This window comes from Capra hircus, chromosome 3 (assembly GCF_001704415.2).
Source record: "Capra hircus breed San Clemente chromosome 3, ASM170441v1, whole genome shotgun sequence".
Taxonomy (NCBI): domain Eukaryota; kingdom Metazoa; phylum Chordata; class Mammalia; order Artiodactyla; family Bovidae; genus Capra; species Capra hircus.
In genome coordinates, this window is record NC_030810.1 from 61,924,194 (window position 1) to 61,943,406 (window position 19,213).

Sequence of the window (19,213 nt, forward strand, 5' to 3'; positions counted from 1 at the left end):
TTTTTGGGCCTCAAGTTCCAGCACTGGACACAGTGGATGACTCCCAGGTCTCGTTGACTCTTGGTTTTCTCCCTATGCCACTGGTTGCTCCTCCCCAGTCTCCCAACTGATTCCTCATTTTTCTGACCTCCAACATTGCAAATGCCCAGGGGTCAATTCCTGAATCTGTTGATCCATCTATACTTACTGTCCCTGGGACTTAGCCTAGCCTTGTGGCTATAAATACCATTCATACACTAGTGATTCCAAGATTAGTATCTCCAGCCCGGACCTCTCCCTGAGTGGGAGGTTTGTTTCTGCCGCTGACTTTTCAACATCTCTACTTACATGTATCTCTACAACATTAAGTACCACACTAAAACTGAATTCTTGATTCCTGCTGCTGCTGCTAAGTCGCTTCAGTCGTGTCCAACTCTGTGCGACCCCATAGACAGCAGCCCATCAGACTCCCCCATCCCTGGGATTCTCCAGGCAAGAACACTGGAGTGGATTGCCATTTCCTTCTCCAAAGTGTGAAAGTGAAAAGTGAAAGTAAAGTCACTCAGTCGTGTCCGACTCTTAGTGACCCCATGGACTGCAGCCCACCAGGCTCCTCCATCCATGGGATTTTCCCGGCAAGAGTACTGGAGTGGGGTGCTATCGCCTTCTCCTAGCCATCCCCAAATCTGTTGTTCCTGCCACCTCTCCATCATTAAAAAAAATCCCACTTTTGTAGTGGTTTGGATCAAAACACTTGAAGTCGCCTTAACGCACCTCTTTTGCTGCCATATCCAACCCACTGGCAAATCCTACATCATCATATGCTTTTCTTTATTAGATTATCCCTACCCATAACTTAAAATCACCAAATAGCATTCTATCAATAACAATAAATACACTTTCACAGTGCCCAGCATTGTTCTAAGTGCTTGACTTATAATTTAATCTACAACAATTCTATGAGGGAGATAGAGTTGTGATCCCATTTTGTAGAAGAAAAGCTGATGCACAGAGGAATTGCCCAAAGTCACAGAGCTAGGAAGTGAAATGGCTGCTTGTAAATGCAGGGAAATTGATTTGAGTTCCCAGGCTTGACTACAATGCTTTACCTTTATCACATGCTTGAATATTTACATTGTTTAGAAGTTTCCAGTGTTATGAATCATGTTGTTTTGATCACCTTTGTGTAATAAACCTTTTCTTACTTTAGAATCATTTCTTTAGCATACATTCTTAGAAGCTGAATTGGTTAGAGTATAAACATTCTTAATCCCTAAAATAGCTAACTCATTTATTATTAGTAAACGTTGGCTCTTTGAAATGTGAAGTTACATGTATAGTTGTAGGAAACTTTTTCTTAATAGAGAAGAACCTCTGAAGAACTTAGCTGAGTTTACCACTGATTTAGTCACTTAAGTATTCATTCAATCTTGTGGTCTCCAGTTTCCTCATTTGTAACATCAAGACAATCCTTGCATTACAACTTCCTCGCAATAATGCCTAAATCAGACCCTTATTTCTATCAAAAGGAGAAACTTTAGTGCTACTTCCCCCTGCTCCCCAAACAAGCCACAAACTCTGAAACTTAAGACCTATTCCATTCAGCTCTACAAAAGAACTGATCCATTGCATCTTTTAAGACTGTGGAACACTCAGTTCTGACTTTTTTGCACACCTATATTTAACACCTCATTTTCTTGGCTCACTCGTTGTTTCAAGATTCTCTTCTCACCATCTCAAAATCTAAAAGAAAGGTTGTTGTTGTTTAGTCTATCAGTCGTGTCCGACTCTTTGCAACCCCACTGTAGCCCACCAGGCTCCTCCGTCCATGGGATTCTCTAGGCAAGAATACTGGAGTGGGTTGCCATTTCCTTCCCCAGGGGTTCTTCTCAACCCAGGGATCAAATCCCCATCTCCTATGTCTCTTGAAATGACAAGCAGATTAAGTAGTACTTAATTTGCCATGGCTATATATCAACTGTAACCATACATTTTATTTCTCATGCTCAAATCTCAAGTTTGATATCACAGATTTGGATAATAAATAGCCAATAAGTAAACTATGTTCTTACATTCTGTTTTTGTCTTATTTACCCATTCAGCCTTCAGAAGATCCATATATTGTAAGGTGGAATTCAAAAGTTGCACATACCAACACTAGTTTTTACAGAATTTTCATTTCTTACTCTAGAACTGGACTTCCCTTGTGGTTCAGCTGGTAAAAGAATCTACTTGCAATGCGGGAGACCTGGGTTCAGTCCCTGCGTTGGGAAGATTCCCTGAAGAAGGGAAAGGCTATCCACTCCAGTATTCTGGGCTAGAGAATTCCATAGACTGTATAGTCCATGGGGTCGATAAAGAGCCGGACACAACTGAGTGACTTTCACACTTCACTCACTCTAGAACTAGTTATATTGTGTTCTATCCACAGTCAAGAAAAACTAATGGGACCCATATCTCAGAAAGGCAGAGTCTCAGAAGCCAAGAAGACCCTGCCCCCCTCCTTTTTTCTTTTCCCTGCTGTATTGTCTGTCAGCAGTCCGCTGGCTTGCTGATCCTTTCTCTGCTCGCCCCTGAATCTGAAAAGTTGGAAGCCTGGGAATTATATTTCCTAGAATACGAAGCCAGCAAATTTCCCAGTTTAGATTCTGCAAGCGCCGCAAGCAAGCAAGAAGGCAGGCAGAAGGCAGGCAGAAGGCAGGCAGAGGCCATATTCTTCCCAGCAATAGCTGTGAGACTTTGCTGTGGCCCCTCCACCGCAATTTTGCATGTGTATCCCCCAATGAATCACCTGCCTCACTGGGTGGCTTCCACAATTTCCTGAGCTGTGTGGCGAGAATTCCTCCAAGGTTAGCCACACACCTGCAAGCTAACAATGGGTTTCTTTCACCTCTGCTCCTCTAGCTTTTCCAACTCTCTTATCAGCATCTAATTACGTATTTTAAATACCTTCCTGCTTCAAGTGTCCAGAGTGGTTTCTGTTTTTCAATGGGAAGACTGACTGAAATCTGCAATCTCCTAATTTATATAAACATGTAGTCAAGTGTCCTCTTAGAGACAAGTCTAGTTTAGATGATCAGTACCAGACCCCCAACCCATTAATTGTATGTAAACTGATTTTAACCGCTGAAGTACCCCCTTTTGTGATTTCTTTTTCTTCCTCTCCTGTTGGAGAATTCTATATCAATAATTTTATTACAGAAGCTGGATCTAAAAAATATACCAATATCAAACAATGCTCCAAGTGATACCAGGGGGACAGCTACCGTGCCATAGTCCATCCTTAATATTTTCAGCTTCCTTTCTCTTTATTTCTGTCCAATTACTTGTGTGTATGATTTTGTCCATTCTTTTAAGGGCAGGGATTTTTAGCTTGTTTGTTCCCTAGCACCTAGGAAATGTTCAAAGATGTTGGTTAAATGCAATGTAAAAATAAGTGTGTGGGTTTCCTTTTGCCTGGATGGAGTAAACAACAATTCACACATTTTGAATTTAAGTTCGCTTTAGCACCCATAAGCAGGTCATCAAATCTTTTAGGTTCTCCATTTTGACTAGCGGTTCCATTTTATTCCAGAAATTCCTTCTTCCCTGTGTTGATGATGGATTTACAGTTACACATTTCACATCTGCCTCCTAGATTTCAAATGGTCTCCCTAGGTGATCTTTACATACACTAAATCTTCAGAACCACTGCAATGAATCAGCTCCTTTTAGTTGAAATTCCTAATGCAAGGAATAAAATCCAAAGAATCCAAGGCTTGGGGTTCTTTTTATGATTCACAGCTGGGAGGTGATGCATAGGATGACAGAGTTTTGGAGCTGGAAATGTTCTCACAGATCATTTAAGTCTGTTATTTAGATCATCGATCATATCTGGAATTTCATAGATAGTTTAGGACAGAACAGAACTCAGAATCTTGGTATTCTGAATTTCAGCCTAGTGATTTCTTTAAGATGGCTATCATAACATTTGTGTGAGTGGTGAAGCGAACAACCCCCCTATGTGTGCCAATCATACTGTGAATATGCTAATGTGTTAGTATAGTTGTCTGACAAGTAGTGGTAAACTTCTAGCAAAATTAGTCTATCAGATGATTTCCAATAGATGCAAGTGAAGTGTCTGGAGGAAGGGATAGCATTTTTGAATATGCACAAAGATGTAACATGGACTTGTGGCCGGCACCACCCTCGTTTTTCTTCAATATAGCCTTGTGACTAATACAGAATGTGTAGGTGTTAATCTCAGTAATAAACACAAAACAGATGAAGTTTATGGAAATTTGAATTCTGTAAACTTGAAGTTTGTAATGTAGAAAAAATTCTATAAAGTTTGCTGTATAAAATAGCAGCTCTCTAAAAAGCTAGCAAGAATGGTAAATTCCAAAATCCAGTAAATTGCAAACCATGTTCGTGGATTGACATGCAGAGGTGCTGCTTTATATATATAGCATAATGTGACCCACCCTGTTATTCACGTGTACCGGAATCTCCCCATGTGATTTTAGTGACCATTGTACTAGTGTTTGCACCATAAACCTTTAGCTCAGAAATTACATGTGACAAAATACTCTGATTCCTTAAACTCTTGACCATCTGTTAATTTAGGAGAGAGCACACTCTAAGACACTGGAGAGAATGATGTGAAAATAAGTAAAGCATTAAGGACAAATAAAAATCCCTACAATCCTAATGTTATTCCTCTGTGAAAACTAGTCTTACATGATGAGTATCTTAAATCATGTAAAATGTTCAGGGGAACATTCCTCACAAAATGCAGCTTTTCCTAAAGTTCCTTCATGTCTTTAAGTGATTCTAACCCCAACTCCTATGCCTGAAAGACAATGTACAATGTTATAAGGAGCCCTAGGAGTTCCCAATTTAATCTCACGTTTAGCAACCCACCAAGGGCATAGAATTCTCTGGTAAACATCCCATAAGTCAGATATGTGTGTGTTTTAAATTCTTGTTAGTATGCAGTGAGATGCGCCATTGTGTAGAATAACACTTTGGTTATTTTCACTCCAGGTTCTAAGGGCTTGAGTCTGTCTCTCAGTCAATTTCACAAGATTTATCACAGGGCTTGCCTGCATTATGCCTAATCAGTTAAAAGAGAGCCAAGCATTCTGACTGCCTCCGCTCCCACTCACAGAATGATTAGAGGATCAATGAGCTAATAAAAACAAAATACTCTTAATCTCCTGCAATTAGTCTAGGAACTCAGGGCACTGCATGACTTGTCATCTATGTGGGGCAGCCCCAGAAGATGAACAGAGCTGTACCCCCGACACTTCTCCTGTACCCTCCCCCCATCCTGCCTGCTGCTGCTGCGTCTGCTGAGCTCCCCCAGTCCCTGATCCTGGGCCATCCAAACATGGGCTCAGGGTGCCAGTGAAGCAGAGGCATTGAGGTTTCCAAACTTTGATTGTAAATATTTATAAAAAGTATCAAAGTGCTGACTGTGAAGGAAATGAGAGTTTTGTTTGAGGCTTACACAAGTCTACCACTCACATAAAAAATTTTTCATCAAGAAATTTCATTTCCAAAAAACTTTTTTCTTTTCAAGAGACAATTTTCATGAAGAACTAAATTCTCTCATCAATACATATTTAGCAGAACACCTCGGGCAGTGCTACAAATCTAAGGAGAAAATGAATCTTGTTTGGCTTGGGCGTAGCCCCTGCTTTGAGTCAAGGGCCCATCTGAAAAGGTTAGGTCAGATTTTTTTTTTTTTTAGGTCAGATTTTTAGAACTATCATCTCAATGACTTGCAGATAAACATGGGGGTCCTAGAGTCTGAATAGGAGCATTCTCTCTTTATATTTTTCCAACAAACAGATGGCTTTGCTATGTTCCTGGTGAGCCCTGAGATGGCTGGCACTTGTCATCTGCAAATATACATGACTCCTCTACTCTTGGACCAGCGCTGAGATACGTGTGTGCATAAAAACAAAAGCTATCTATTTCCACCCTGAGTTTCCACACTTGGATCCGCTCCAGATACCGTTCTGAACATGACACTCTGCTGAAGGGTACTAAAAATGGTGCTTTCCTCAAAATAAAACCTTTAAAGGTCCCTTAGTAGCTATTCAGGGACTGGTTTTCAATTTCAATTCTCCACCCCTTGCCCAGCTGTAGATTCAAAATGCTTACATAAAACACTGAGAGTATGTACTTCAAAGCAAATCTGATTTTTCTTCTGTAATAGAAATGAGAGCTATAGTTACCACAAACTATATTTTTACTTAGAAAATACACAAAGTAATAATACACCTCCAACAAGAGAAAACAGATTCTCTCTTTTTTATTTTATAGGTAGCTTTGGTATAAGCTTCAGATAGATCCACTTACTACACAGTTTGTGAAATCTATACCTTCAAATCATACTACTCTCTATTTTAGGTCATTATATTTAAAAGCATGACTTCTCAAATCCTTTTATTACAAGTAGTTTTTGCACAAAAATGTTATATCACAATAGCAAAAAAAAATGTAAACTTCTTTTGCAAACTACATAAATACTATAATATCTGCTTTGAAGTTATTCTTATGTTAAAATCAGAATATAATTTACATGCTTTACATAGAAAACTCTGGCCAGTAGCCTACATGCATAAAGCTTTTCTTACTGACTTGCCTTTCATGATACTTAGGTCTTGGAAGGAGAAAAATTTTAAATAGAACCCAGATCAAAATGCAGTCCATAAGTAAAGCAAGTACTGGAAATATGTCAATACTTGTAGGTAAAATATGAGATGTGAAAATTACTCTATATATTAAAACTGACAAGTTACCAGGATATGGAAGGAACTTGATAGAAAGATTCAACTATTGAGCGCCGAAGAATTGATGCTTTTAAACTTTGGTGTTGGAGAAGACTCTTGAGAGTCCCTTGGACTGCAAGGAGATCCAACCAGTCCATCCTAAATGAGATCAGTCCTGGGTGTACATCGGAAGGACTGATGCTGAAACTCCAATACTTTGTCCACCTGATGTGAAGAGCTGACTCATTTGAAAAGATCCTGATGCTGGGAAAGATTGCCGGCAGGAGGAGAAGGGGATGACAGAAGATGAGATGGTTAGATGCATCACTGACTTAATGGACATGAGTTTGGGTGAACTCCAGGGAGTTGGTGATGGACAGGAAGGCCTGGTGTGCTGCGGTTCATGGGGTCACAAAGAGTTGGACACAACTGAGCGACTGAACTGGAACTCATATGCAATCCTATATGCAAGGAACATGCTAATATGCTTTTCACCCTGCTGATGTGTTTTCAAATGAATCACCCCTTGCTATTAGAGCATAAGAGGTCATTTCTACAACTATTAGTCCTAGGCTGAAAAGTCTAGGTGGCCAGTGAATTTATTTCACCATCGCTATCTGTGATGTCTTTCAATACAAATTTGAAGTGTGTCAATATGCGTGCACACTGAGAGGACTATATCAAGGCCTCTTTTTTCACTGCAAGTAGAGTGTTTAATGTTTACTTTTTTTGTTATTAGAATAAATCTTCTTTCCTCAGACTGTCCTTTCAGTTAAAGATCAAGTTCATTTTCTGGAGCCCTGACTGATGTGTTACTTTGAGATTCCTACTGAACACCTAGCTACTGGCCATGGTTTGTTTGAGGAGAAAAACATCACTGCTGAAGCATTTTTAAAAATTTCAAATGCATGCAGAAAGAACTACATATGCTTTCCAAGCAGCTACAGATAGTGGCTCAAGTAACGTTTTTATTTATTTTGGCCTAAGCCCTTTAACAACATCCTTTGAAAACAAGAGACAATGCCTACAAGATGGCGGCAGAAACCAGAACACGCGGCCTGGTGGGTGGTGCTCCGAGAGGGTCACGGGGCCTCAGGTGGGAATCCACTGTGCTGCCGTCCCTCTTTCTGTGCTTCTCTCTAAATGTACGTGTCCTCTCTCTTCTGCCCGTGCTTTTACTTAACGTAAAACAATTTTTGAAACAAACCTCCCAATGATTCATTCAGAGATCAAATAACACTGTACGTGGGCTTTGTTGGAGACAGGTACCCATTCCAAACACCTCTTCTCCCCTAGGAGGCCGGGGTGGGCGGAGGGGCATCGCAGCCTACGAGCTGCTCTTGTTGCAGACGGGGCCTCGGTTGTTATCCTCCATATACTGGCTGCCCGCCGTGTCGCTCCGGCTGAGGACCATGGAGGGGAGGCGGGAGGGCCGCCTCTCCGGGTTCTTCTCTTGCGAGAAGCAGCAGAGCATCCTCTTCATGGTGCTGTACATATCCTCATCCTTGTAGGAGTAGATGATGGGGTTCATGACGGAGTTGAGCAGCGCCAGCAGCAGGAACCACCTTTTCACGTGCTGGACGTTGCACCGCGTGCAGTTCAGGCCGTCGAGCAGCAGAACCACCAGGCCTGGCGTCCAGCACACGACGAAGGCCCCTGGAGAGAGAGAGAGAGGAAGCAACAGGCACTCAGACGTCAGGTTAATTATTTAGGTTTCTTCTCGCCCCGTCTTCCATCAGTGGCATCAAGGGACTTGAGGATTTGTTTTGACAACTGCAAAGCAAATTTCCAGACTTCCTCTAAACATTTGAGACCTGGGCTTGTTAGAAGCAGACTATAAACCACATGCCATTTCACCTTCCCATCTGCTTACCCAGGTACCTTAGAGGCTTACATTTCTCTCTTACATATTGAGCACAACACAGACCTTGTTTCCACGTGTTCTCCAAATCACACTAGAAGGCTGTGCAGTCATTATCCACATTGTGCAGGTGAGAAAATTGAGGCCCAATTCCAGAGTCTATGTGGGGGAAGCCTCACACACACAGTATATGTGGGGAACCCTGCACTCTGCTGTTCTCCAACTCAGACTTTCCAAGTGCTGTCCTAAATAAGACACACTGCATACATAGGTGTCTCCTAGTCTTTTAATCAAGTCACTTGCTCAAAAACTATATCCTTAACAAAACCACGTTTAAGCTGAGTAGGCACGAAATTCTTTTCGACATTCACAGGCCATCTGCTTAATCAACTGCTCTAAGTTGAGATAGATATTTTTGTCAGAAATAAGTCTTTCTCTTTCATGATGAGATAGAGATGTTGCTTTTATTAACACATTTATTTAGCATAATTTTAGCACATGAAGGAGGGTCTCTTCTGAGTCTCTATCCATCTGACCAATTTAGCTTACTTCAGAACTTTCTGATTTATTCTTCCTGAGATATGAGACACAGGTTCATTATTTCCCTACTTAGTCAGCATAACATCAGATAACAATGACAGCTAACACATGAATGCTTCCCTTTATTAACTCACAGAACCACACTATGAAAGCAGACATCATTATCATCCTCAGGAAACTGAGGCACAAGAGAAATTCAGTAACTTGCTTATGAGAAAACAGCTTGTAAGTGACACTGGATTTTGAACCTAGGCAATCTTCCTTCACAAGCTGTGCACTTGGCCACCATGGGACCTGCCTCCATCTTGGGGCGTGATTTCTTTTTCCAAAAGTCCTTATCATTTCTTAATGCCCTTACTTATGCATTCAACAGATAGTCACTGTGAGCTTTCAGTGTGCCAAGAACTGTGCTAGAAGGTGAATGAGGTGAGGACCATGTGCTCTGGGAGCTAATGGGGGAGAGAGAAGGGACAAGCAAGTCTGTGAACCGTATCACTAACTAGTTACTCCTCTTGGTTAGATTCAGACCTGAACAGTATTCCTCTTAGTGCTTTATCTTTGTTCTGAGAGATACAATGATAAGCAAGTCGAGTCAAGAATTATAAAGAGGCAGTGTGAGGCCGTGAAATTCCATGAGTTTTGGGGTCAGACAGCTAGGCCCAGCTCCTCACCTTACAAGCTACTAATAAGGCAAATCACCTCTCTGAGCCTCCTTCATTCCCTCATTTAATAAAGATAATGATCTTGATTTATGAGGTAATTGGGAAGGTCAGAGGTAATGAAAAGTGGAGTCTAACACAGCGCTGGGTTCACTCAGCAGTGGTTATCATGAGATGCTTTGTGAGAGACATCTGACCAAAGATGGGCCGGAGTTCTCAGGGGGTTTCACTTCCCATTTCATAACTACACCTCTCCAGTGGCTCCCTTTTCTCTCCATCCTTTATTATTTTGGGGTTGGCTGACATATGTGAAGAAAGAAGTGACCTTGGAGTTAAAAGATCAGAGATTTGGGTCCAAATTCTTCACTTACTGTACAACTCTGGAGATCCATGTTATCAGTCTGGGCTTCATCTTCCTAAACTGTAAATTGAGGATCTGTGGCAAGTTGTGGGTTTTTCAGTCTGTGAACTGGGGCACCGTAGTGGGTATGCAATCAAATTAATGAGTTTGGAACAGTTTTCTTTCTTTAATGAAAGAATAAAATGCAATGGAATGAAACAACTCAGAGTATATTACACAGACAAAGGGAAATATTGTTCCATGCAGTTTTTGTTTCAGTTTTATATACTATATTTATGCATGCATTGGGCATAAAGTAAGACATTTCTGACTGTTGGGATTAGTCAGAAAGTTTGAAAAAGGCCCCATCTAGCTCCAATGGTCTGTATTTCCTAGAACAATAACACTTCTGCTCTTTCTGCTGTTTCTGAGACAGGATTACTGTGTTGTCAACAGGGAAGAACTAAACAAAGCAGACATCAAAAGCTGTAGCTACCAACTTCGATTGGATGTGTCCTTTCTGTGTAAAACTGCAGAATTCTAAAGAAATTCCAGAGGGAGTTTCCAAGGGTTTTGTGTTAACGGGTAGGAGGAGGAAGTATTGGTAAACTTCATACTTAGTTAAATATACATATCAAAGTTTTGTTGATATTTACTAATTTTTTATTTTTGACCGTGCTAGATGTTTGTTGCTGTGAGGGCTTTACTCTAGTTGCAGTGAGTAGGGGCTACTCTCTAGTTGGGGTGCTTGGGTTTCTTATTGTGGCGGCTTCTCTTGTGCAGCACAGGCTCTGGGACAAAAGGGCTTCTGCAGTTTTGGCTCCTGGGCTCTAGAGCACAGACTCAGTAGTTGTGGCACATGGGCTTAGTTGCTCCACAGCATGTGGGATCTTCCTGGATCAGCGATTGAACTTGTGTCTCCTGCAGTGGTAGGCAAATTCTTTACCACTTAGCCACCAGAGAAGCCCCTTGTCAAACTTTAATAGTGTATATAATTTCCAAACTAACGGAAGGGGAAGGATGCAAGCAAAGGAAAAAAAGGGTCTCAATACAAAAGAAAGGTGGCAAACATAAAAAGTAGGGATAAAGAGGAAAATAAGGTACTGGAAATGAATCCAAATATGTTGACCCTTGAACAACACGGGGGTTAGGGGCGCTGACACCTGCACAGTCGAAAATCAATATATAACTACATTTGGCCCTTGCATCTATGATTCCACATCTGTAGACACAACCTCAGATCAGATCATGTAGTACTGTAGAATGTATTTCCTGAAAAAAATCTTCACATAAATGAACCTGCTCAATCCAAACACCTTTTGTTCAAGGGTCAATGGTATCCTAATAATCAAAATCAAAGTTAACTGTAGAGTTAAAAAAGCCAACTGAAATAATCTGATGTCTAACATTACAACCATATGTGGTAAAACCCATGAAGAAAGCCAAGATGATTAAAATGAGATTTATGACATGGTTACTTCTACAGGAGAGAGGGGCCCACCAGGATAGAACACAAAGGAGGTTCTAAAGACATTGATAATTACATTGGGTAGCAAGTACACAGGTGTTTTAATTTTTAAAATTCTTTTAAGTATTATTCTTTAAACTGTATACATATAATTTTGTTTGAATGATCTATTTCATACACACACATAAAAAAAGGGATAAAAGTAAATTGCCAATATGTTTTTCTAAAGATTGTTTTTAAAATGGACTTTTTAAAGCTTTAAATGGAATCATTAAAGCTTTTTTCCTCAGCATAAAACTCTAGTTTGGATTAATCAGGGGACTTTAACACTCTAAATAAATCTTCAGATATGTTTGTCATAATGTGGTAATTCATACACATTTTTCTTTTGCATTGAACTTCATAAAATATTTCATTCAATCAACACTGAAACACTTTTCTTTGGGCAATGATTATATACCAGGCACTGTTGTAACCATTTTATATGAATTAACCATTTAATCCTCATAGCAATCCTTGGAAACAGGTACTATTTTATATATATGGACTGTGAAGAAAGCTGAGTGCCGAAGAATTGATGCTTTTGAACTGTGGTATTGGAGAAGACTCTTGAGAGTCCCTTGGACTGCAAGGAGATCCAACCAATCCATTGTGAAGGAGATCAACCCTGGGATTTCTTTGGAAGGAATGATGCTAAAGCTGAAACTCCAGTACTTTGGCCACCTCATGTGAAGAGTTGACTCATTGGAAAAGACTGTGATGCTGGGAGGGATTGGGGGCAGGAGGAGAAAGGGACGACAGAGGATGAGATGGCTGGATGGCTTCACTGACTCGATGGACGTGAGTCTGAGTGAACTCCGGGAGTTGGTGATGGACAGGAAGGCCTGGCGTGCTGTGATTCATGGGGTCGCAAAGAGTCGGACATGACTGAGCGACTGAACTGAACTGATATACACACACACAGTGCTGTGTGCTGTGCTTAGTCACTCAGTCGTGTCTTTGCGACCCCATGGACTGTAGCCCACCAGGGTCCTCTGTCCGTGGGCATTCTCCAGGTAAGAATAGGAGAGTGGGTTGCCACGCCCTCCTCCAGGGCATCTTCCCAAGCCAGGAATCCAATCCAGGTCTCCAATCCAGGTCTCCCTTGTTGCAGACGGATTCTTTACCGTCTGAGTCACAGTACGCTCATTTTAAATCTGAGGAAAATGAACCATGGGTAAGTTGGTAAGCTGCTCAAAGCCATGCGGCTGATAAGTGGAAGGGCCAGAATTTGAACTCAGGCAGCCTGGCCCCAGAGACTGTGCTCCTGTTCACGTGCTAGGCTCAGAAGTGAGTGCAAAGGATCTTATTTCTAAAGTAAGTGATGGGGAAGAGGAGAGAGTACTTTTGGCCTTTAAAGTCCTGTTCATAGAATGTCATATCTAACTCTAAAGCTGCATATATCACAACTACGTCATTCTTTGGTTTGCTAACAGATTTTCTGGCAAAGGAAGGAAGGAAAGAAGGAAGGAAGGAAGAAAGATGAAGAAGGAAAGAAAGAAGGGGAAGGGGAGGGAGGAAAGGAGAAAGAATTTCAGCAAAAATATAGGCTGGCCATTGGGATAGGAAGGGCCAAAAAAAAAAAAAAATCTGCTGACCTTTTTATTACACTGTTTCCAAGAACAACAAAAGGCAAGGCTCTGACAGAACAGCCCAAACACACTGGGCTGCTGAACCAGAGATGGTGCTTCAGTGGTGCCATTTGAGGTGACGATTACACTCCAAGCAGGGACCCTGGGAAACCGCAGCTCCGTGACTCCTCCACCCAGTGGCCAGGCTCTCCTTCTAAACACACCACAGAGTGGAGGCACAGCTTATCTTAACAGTTCATTTGTTAGGGGTTTTTTACTGTGTGTCAGCAGCAGCAGATATGATGTCCCCCAAAAATATTTAAAAGGAGAAGAAAATGCCAGGAATGGTTCTGGCCTTGGGAATCTGTCCTCTTGGAGAATTCTTGAAGAATGTGGGAGATGTCAGAAACATAGAAATGGGCAACTGTCCCAGTTCTTAAAAGAGGGCCAGATGGTGCGTTCTAGCAAATACGTATCAGTCAGCCCCTTATGAATTTCCAATAAATTCTAGAAGAAAAAACTAAGATAAGTGTTTTTTGAGTATTTAAACTCAATGCCTAGAACAAACAGCTAGGAATAAGCTAGGCTTATCAAGAGACATATGTCAAGACCGGATTGTTTTTCCCCCTAAATTAGGCATTAACAAATAGGAGCAGATCTAAAGGTATCTATCTGGGAAATGGAAGAAATCAGGTACATTTTTCTTAGAGAAGAAAAGGCAAAGGAAAACAAGATTATGTTAACTGTCCCCAAATACCTGAAGGGTCATTACCTAAAAAGAAGCACAACTTAGCTTGAAGGTCACCATGAACCAAATGGAAAAGTATCAAGAAGCAGAATTTGAACAAAAAATTTTTTTAAAGAAAATAAAGCTATTTTGGAGAGGAATTTGTTGTCCAGCAGACAGAGAGCCTCCCTTGGCCTGAGTATCTTCTTTGCCCAGATTGTCCTGAGATGTACAAAGGGAAGGGATTTTCCCCAAATGAGAGAGAGAGGGTTAAATGGCTTCTGAACTGTTTTCCAAGTAGAAAACTGCTATCTACAAACTCTGAGTTTCAACTCCCCACGCAATCCAAAGAAATTCGACTTGTTGGTTTCCCAGACACCATTATCAGACAGTATGGCTAAAAACTGATTAAGACAAATTCTCCAAGATAGCAATTCCCAAAGCTGGTTGTCCATCAGATTCCCAAGGGAGCATTTTACTAATGCATGTCCTCTGGTCCTATATCAGACCCAATGGCCAGACTCTCTATGGTCAGATGGGGAAATCTGTAGAAGAAGTTTTCTGGGTGATTACAATGCATGACCAGTTTCACAAATCACTTCTATATGCTGACCAATATGGTTTCATCAAGCTGACCTTGTCAGCAAAATTGTAGACTCTATATAGATTTGGCCAAAAGACATGGAAAAGAGAAAGGAGGTAGAATTCTTTAAAACAAAACAAAAAAAAATCACCTTTAGATCAATACCTTTAGCTTCTATTTGGAAAAATGTTTGAATAGATCTTATGCATAAATGAAATGTATAAACACAACCATGGAAACTAGTCTACAGGCAAGGCATACACCATCTTCCGCTGGCCTTAGCTCGCTCTCTGGTTCACCCTGCCAAGAATGCCTTCCTGGCTCCTAATCTAAGGTCTACTTTTCATTCCAAGCTTAGCTCCTATTCTGCCTCCTCCACTGGACCTCTCCCATTTGTCCAACCCACAGTGACCATTCTCTTCTCTCAATTCCTATGACTCTTCCCACTTACAACATCCACGTGGCACTGGGCATATCACCTGCTTAGTTCCACTCTTAACAACTCCCAAGACCTCTGGGCTAGGCAGTGTGCTTAAAGCTTTACGTACACCCATTGTTTAAATCTCATGGCCCTGTGAGGTTGCTACTCTTATTTTCAGTCTCATACTTGATGAATCTGAACTTCAGAATGGCTCAACGGTTTAGTCGGAAGCCAATGAATAGAAGAGTCAGAATTTGAACACCAGCCTGATTCCTCCATGCAAATTCTTGAGCATTGTGCTATGCTGAAGTAGTTTTTAATACATAGGTCCCATTGCTCAGGTCCATTATAAACTTCCCAAGTAGGCAGGCTGTGCCTCATACCTGTCTGTATCCTCAGAATGAAGTATAGAGCCCCACACTCAAGTAGCAGAGAAGACATGTCCATTGAATGAAACTGAAGTTTATTAACAACCACAAGGCCAGGTAATGAATAAGCGCGCGCATTTCTGATGCAAGCAGTATAATACCCTGCCCTTCAGGCACTGACAGGCAGGGAACCAGAATAAGATGGTTCTGACTACTGTCAAGGAAGGTGTCAGGTGAAATGACACTCAGTTGAGCAGAGTACTAAAGGTCAAGAATGACTGTGCAGGGGTGAGGAATAGTGTGATACACTTGGGGAATTCCAAACAGGTTTGGATAGTTTTAACCCAGGAAGGTGACTAGGGAAGTAAGATGAAGTCTGAGAGATGAACTTGGGTAAGACCTGGAAGGGCCCTGTGGGAAGTTCTCAAGAGTTTGGATTTATTGTGTAAATCACATCCCATAAGCATTTTTCAATCAGGAGTTCATCAGGAGAATTAAGTCTGAATGCCCTCAGGTATGCAGTGTATTAACACTGAATTAACCTCTCTTCCAAGCACCTAGAATGGTATGAGTCATAGACCATCATGGGAGGATTAAGAAAATATTTCTATGTTCCACGGTTCATAAAGAAAACCTATTGAGAAAGGTTAGAGCTGAGGTTTTTGGTGGCTCAGTTGCAACTCATCAGTGGCTTGTGAAATCATTTAATAGGCTGAAACCAGCAATTTTCTAAAAAATAAAATAGAACAGAAAAACATCAGGACATATCAAATATAGTAAGGGTATGTTTCATGAAACTTGTTTCAGTTACACAGAAAAATATTTGTATGTTTTGGGTCATGATAGAGAATGTACATTATTTCTCATTGTGAGGTCCTGATTTTTTTTTAATTGAAATCTACTTCATTATTTTTTTAAAACATAGAGGGTTACTTCCCAAAGGAAATCTTTTGTTAAACTTCAAAATGAGAGCTGCTGTGACTAAAGAAAGAGATGGGGTGGGAGTAGTTGAATAAGGATCTGCATAGAGAATATACCCTTCCCCATACAATGTGCCCCCCACCACCATGCTTTATACATACACACATTGAGGAACCCTTGAGGAACCACTGGGAACCTCAATGACCACAGTTTGAAAACCACTGCTGTAGAATGGTAGTTCTTCAAATATTTTAATCAGTCGCATGGATAAGTCTTATATTTTAGAGCAAAGCTGTATCTGAGTGCTCAGGATGGAATGGTGGTACACATCAGAATCACCTGGGTTGCTGGCTTCAAATTCAGATTTCTGGATCCCACCCATACCTCCCAAATGAGAACCTGATGAAGGTATGATCTGGGCATTTCCAGTTTTAAACAGCTCCCTGGGAAATGCTTTAGTACTGTAAAGTATAAGAACCACTGATTTGGCAGGGAGACACCCCTGAAGACCAGCTGAAATTCAGGTGAAAAGTTTAAGGATTTGAAAAAACATTGGTGATGGAGATGGAGAGATGTAACCAGGTTAGGAGGTGCTAAGAAGAAAAACCTGTAAGATTTGATGTATAAATATCTAGATCTAGGAAGCGAGGGAAAGGAAACAATCAAGGGTGCTTGGGCAGCATGTGATTCTGATAACCAAGTAGGAGAGAGAGGAAGGACAGGTTTAGAAGGAAGAGATGGTGGTTCAGTTTTAGGCACTGGGAACTTGGACTATCTGTGGCTCCAGGTATAGAGGAGGAGAAAGCAGCCAGAAACATGGGTCAGAATAATGAGCACTCCCAATTTTAATGTTGCCTTGGGAGTCATCAGCAGTAGGTGGAATTGAAGCTGTACTTTCATTAATAAATACTTACTAGGCAACTGCATTGGAGAAGGCAATGGCACCCCACTCCAGTACTCTTGCCTGGAAAATCCCATGGACGGAGGAGCCTGGTGGGCTGCAGTCCATGGGGTCGCTAAGAGTCGGACACGACTGAGCGACTTCACTTTGACTTTTCACTTTCATGTATTGGAGAAGGAAATGGCAACCCACTCCAGTGCTCTTGGCTGGAGAATCCCAGGGACGGGAGAGCCTGGTGGGCTGCCGTCTATGGGGTCACACAGAGTTGGACATGACTGAAGCGACTTAGCAGCAGCAGCAGCAGCAGGCAACTGCATGCCATGTGTCAGCTACTAACAGTGAATGGCTTCCAGGTGATTACATTTGGATAACAAATATAACTTCCTTCTAGTGCCATATGACAGGTCAGTTATGTTGATGAGAAGCATTTGTTTATTTTTCATGGCTGCGCTGGGTCTTCAGCTTGCAGGCTTACTTTGCTGGCATGTGAGACCTTAGTTCCCTGACCAGGGATTAAACCTATGTCCCATGCACTGGAAGGAAGATTCCTAACCACTGGATTACCAGGAAGCTCCTGCAATTATTTGTTTATTTTAATGATGTTTTCTTTTCTTTCAGTACCTGTTTAGTAAGAGACTCACTAACAGTCCAATTAGACTACAAATGAGCCTTCCTCCAGTAATTCAACCAATTTCAGTGCTATACTAAGAAACTAGTATCATGAGTTTCATGTAACTTTCTAAAGTATAGTGAATCAGATATTAGAATATTCAATTAAATACTGAAATGATATCTAATGACTGCAATTCAAGGTAATCAGAAACATCAAATTAAGGGAGGTTTAACACTTTGAAAATAAAATTACAACTGAAAATATTGGTGCTAAGTGAAATCTTTCCAATGCTCTAGCCAATATTATCTTGAAATAATCTACAACCACCACCTACCTTATTTAGAAGGTTTCAAAATATCTCAAACAATACTCTGGTTAATACCTCATCGCTGCATTACAGGAAAGAGGAGATACACATTATAGGAAAGAAGAATACCAGTCCATCTGGGAGAAAGGCCCCTCACTGGAATGTATTTAAAATAGTTCTTGGGGTCTGTGTGACAGACAAGATATGTAGAGGATTCAGACTTCCCTCAAGTTTTTTTTTAATCCTGTTCTTTAGTACTCATAATTTTCTATTCTGTCTAGTTAGCTTTATTTTCATTTGTTCAAAAATTGACACATACGATTAAAAACAAACCTTCACATGTGCTGCTGCTGCTGTTAAGTCGCTTCAGTCGTGTCCGACTCTGTGCGACCCATAGACGGCAGCCCACCAGGCTCCACCGTCCATGGGATTTTCCAGGCAAGAGTACTGGAGTGGGGTGCCATTGCCTTCTCCGTTCACATGTGAGTGACACACAAATAAAACATCCATAACAATAAATCACTCACACAGAATAGTTTCACTTTGGCACATGGGCTACTCATTTCATCAAATAAGAGGATATATTTTAGATATGTTCACTCTGTTATTCTTTGTTTTTAGTCCAGGAAAAAACAGCAGGGTACTAGCAATAATGCTAACCTACTAAGCCACAGGACTGTCTGATTTACTAAAATAGAAAATTACAACTCTACATAAAAATCAGGTTGGGAGCCTCATCCACAGGAAGCTCTCTTCTTATTTGAAAAGAATTTTAAAAGTAAAAAATTTTTAATCAATAGATGTTCTTGGTTAGAAGTATCACAATGCATAAATTACATGTTAATGAAATATTGAAGTGAAAATTCTCTTATGACACTAAGGAATTTATGTAATAATTTAAAAGTAACACCTCCAGATGTGGTTTGCGTTCAAATTTATATTCGTTTACCCACAGTGTTTTAGAACTCCAATAATTCAGAAAATAGATTGTCACATATGTGAAAGGAATGAAAATATATACCTTTAGTAAACCTGACTTATTTTTACTGCAGAAAACAAGAAAGCACCGAGATACTTCAAACAGATGATGTGCAGTTAAGCATTCCACAAATGATTCATTTAACACAATTGTTACTACTGCTGGGTCTTTTGAC

The 19,213-nt window shown here is 40.8% G+C and overlaps 1 protein-coding gene across 1 annotated transcript in view; it reads right to left on the reverse strand.

Moving 5' to 3' along the window:
- LPAR3 (lysophosphatidic acid receptor 3) overlaps positions 7,116-19,213 on the reverse strand; it is an 83,265-nt gene continuing 71,167 nt past the window's right edge. The window contains exon 3 of the mRNA XM_018045685.1: positions 7,116-8,396. Within this exon, the coding sequence (XP_017901174.1) occupies positions 8,068-8,396 (329 nt within the window). The 3' untranslated portion in view covers positions 7,116-8,067. The remainder of the gene's footprint in view (positions 8,397-19,213) is intronic.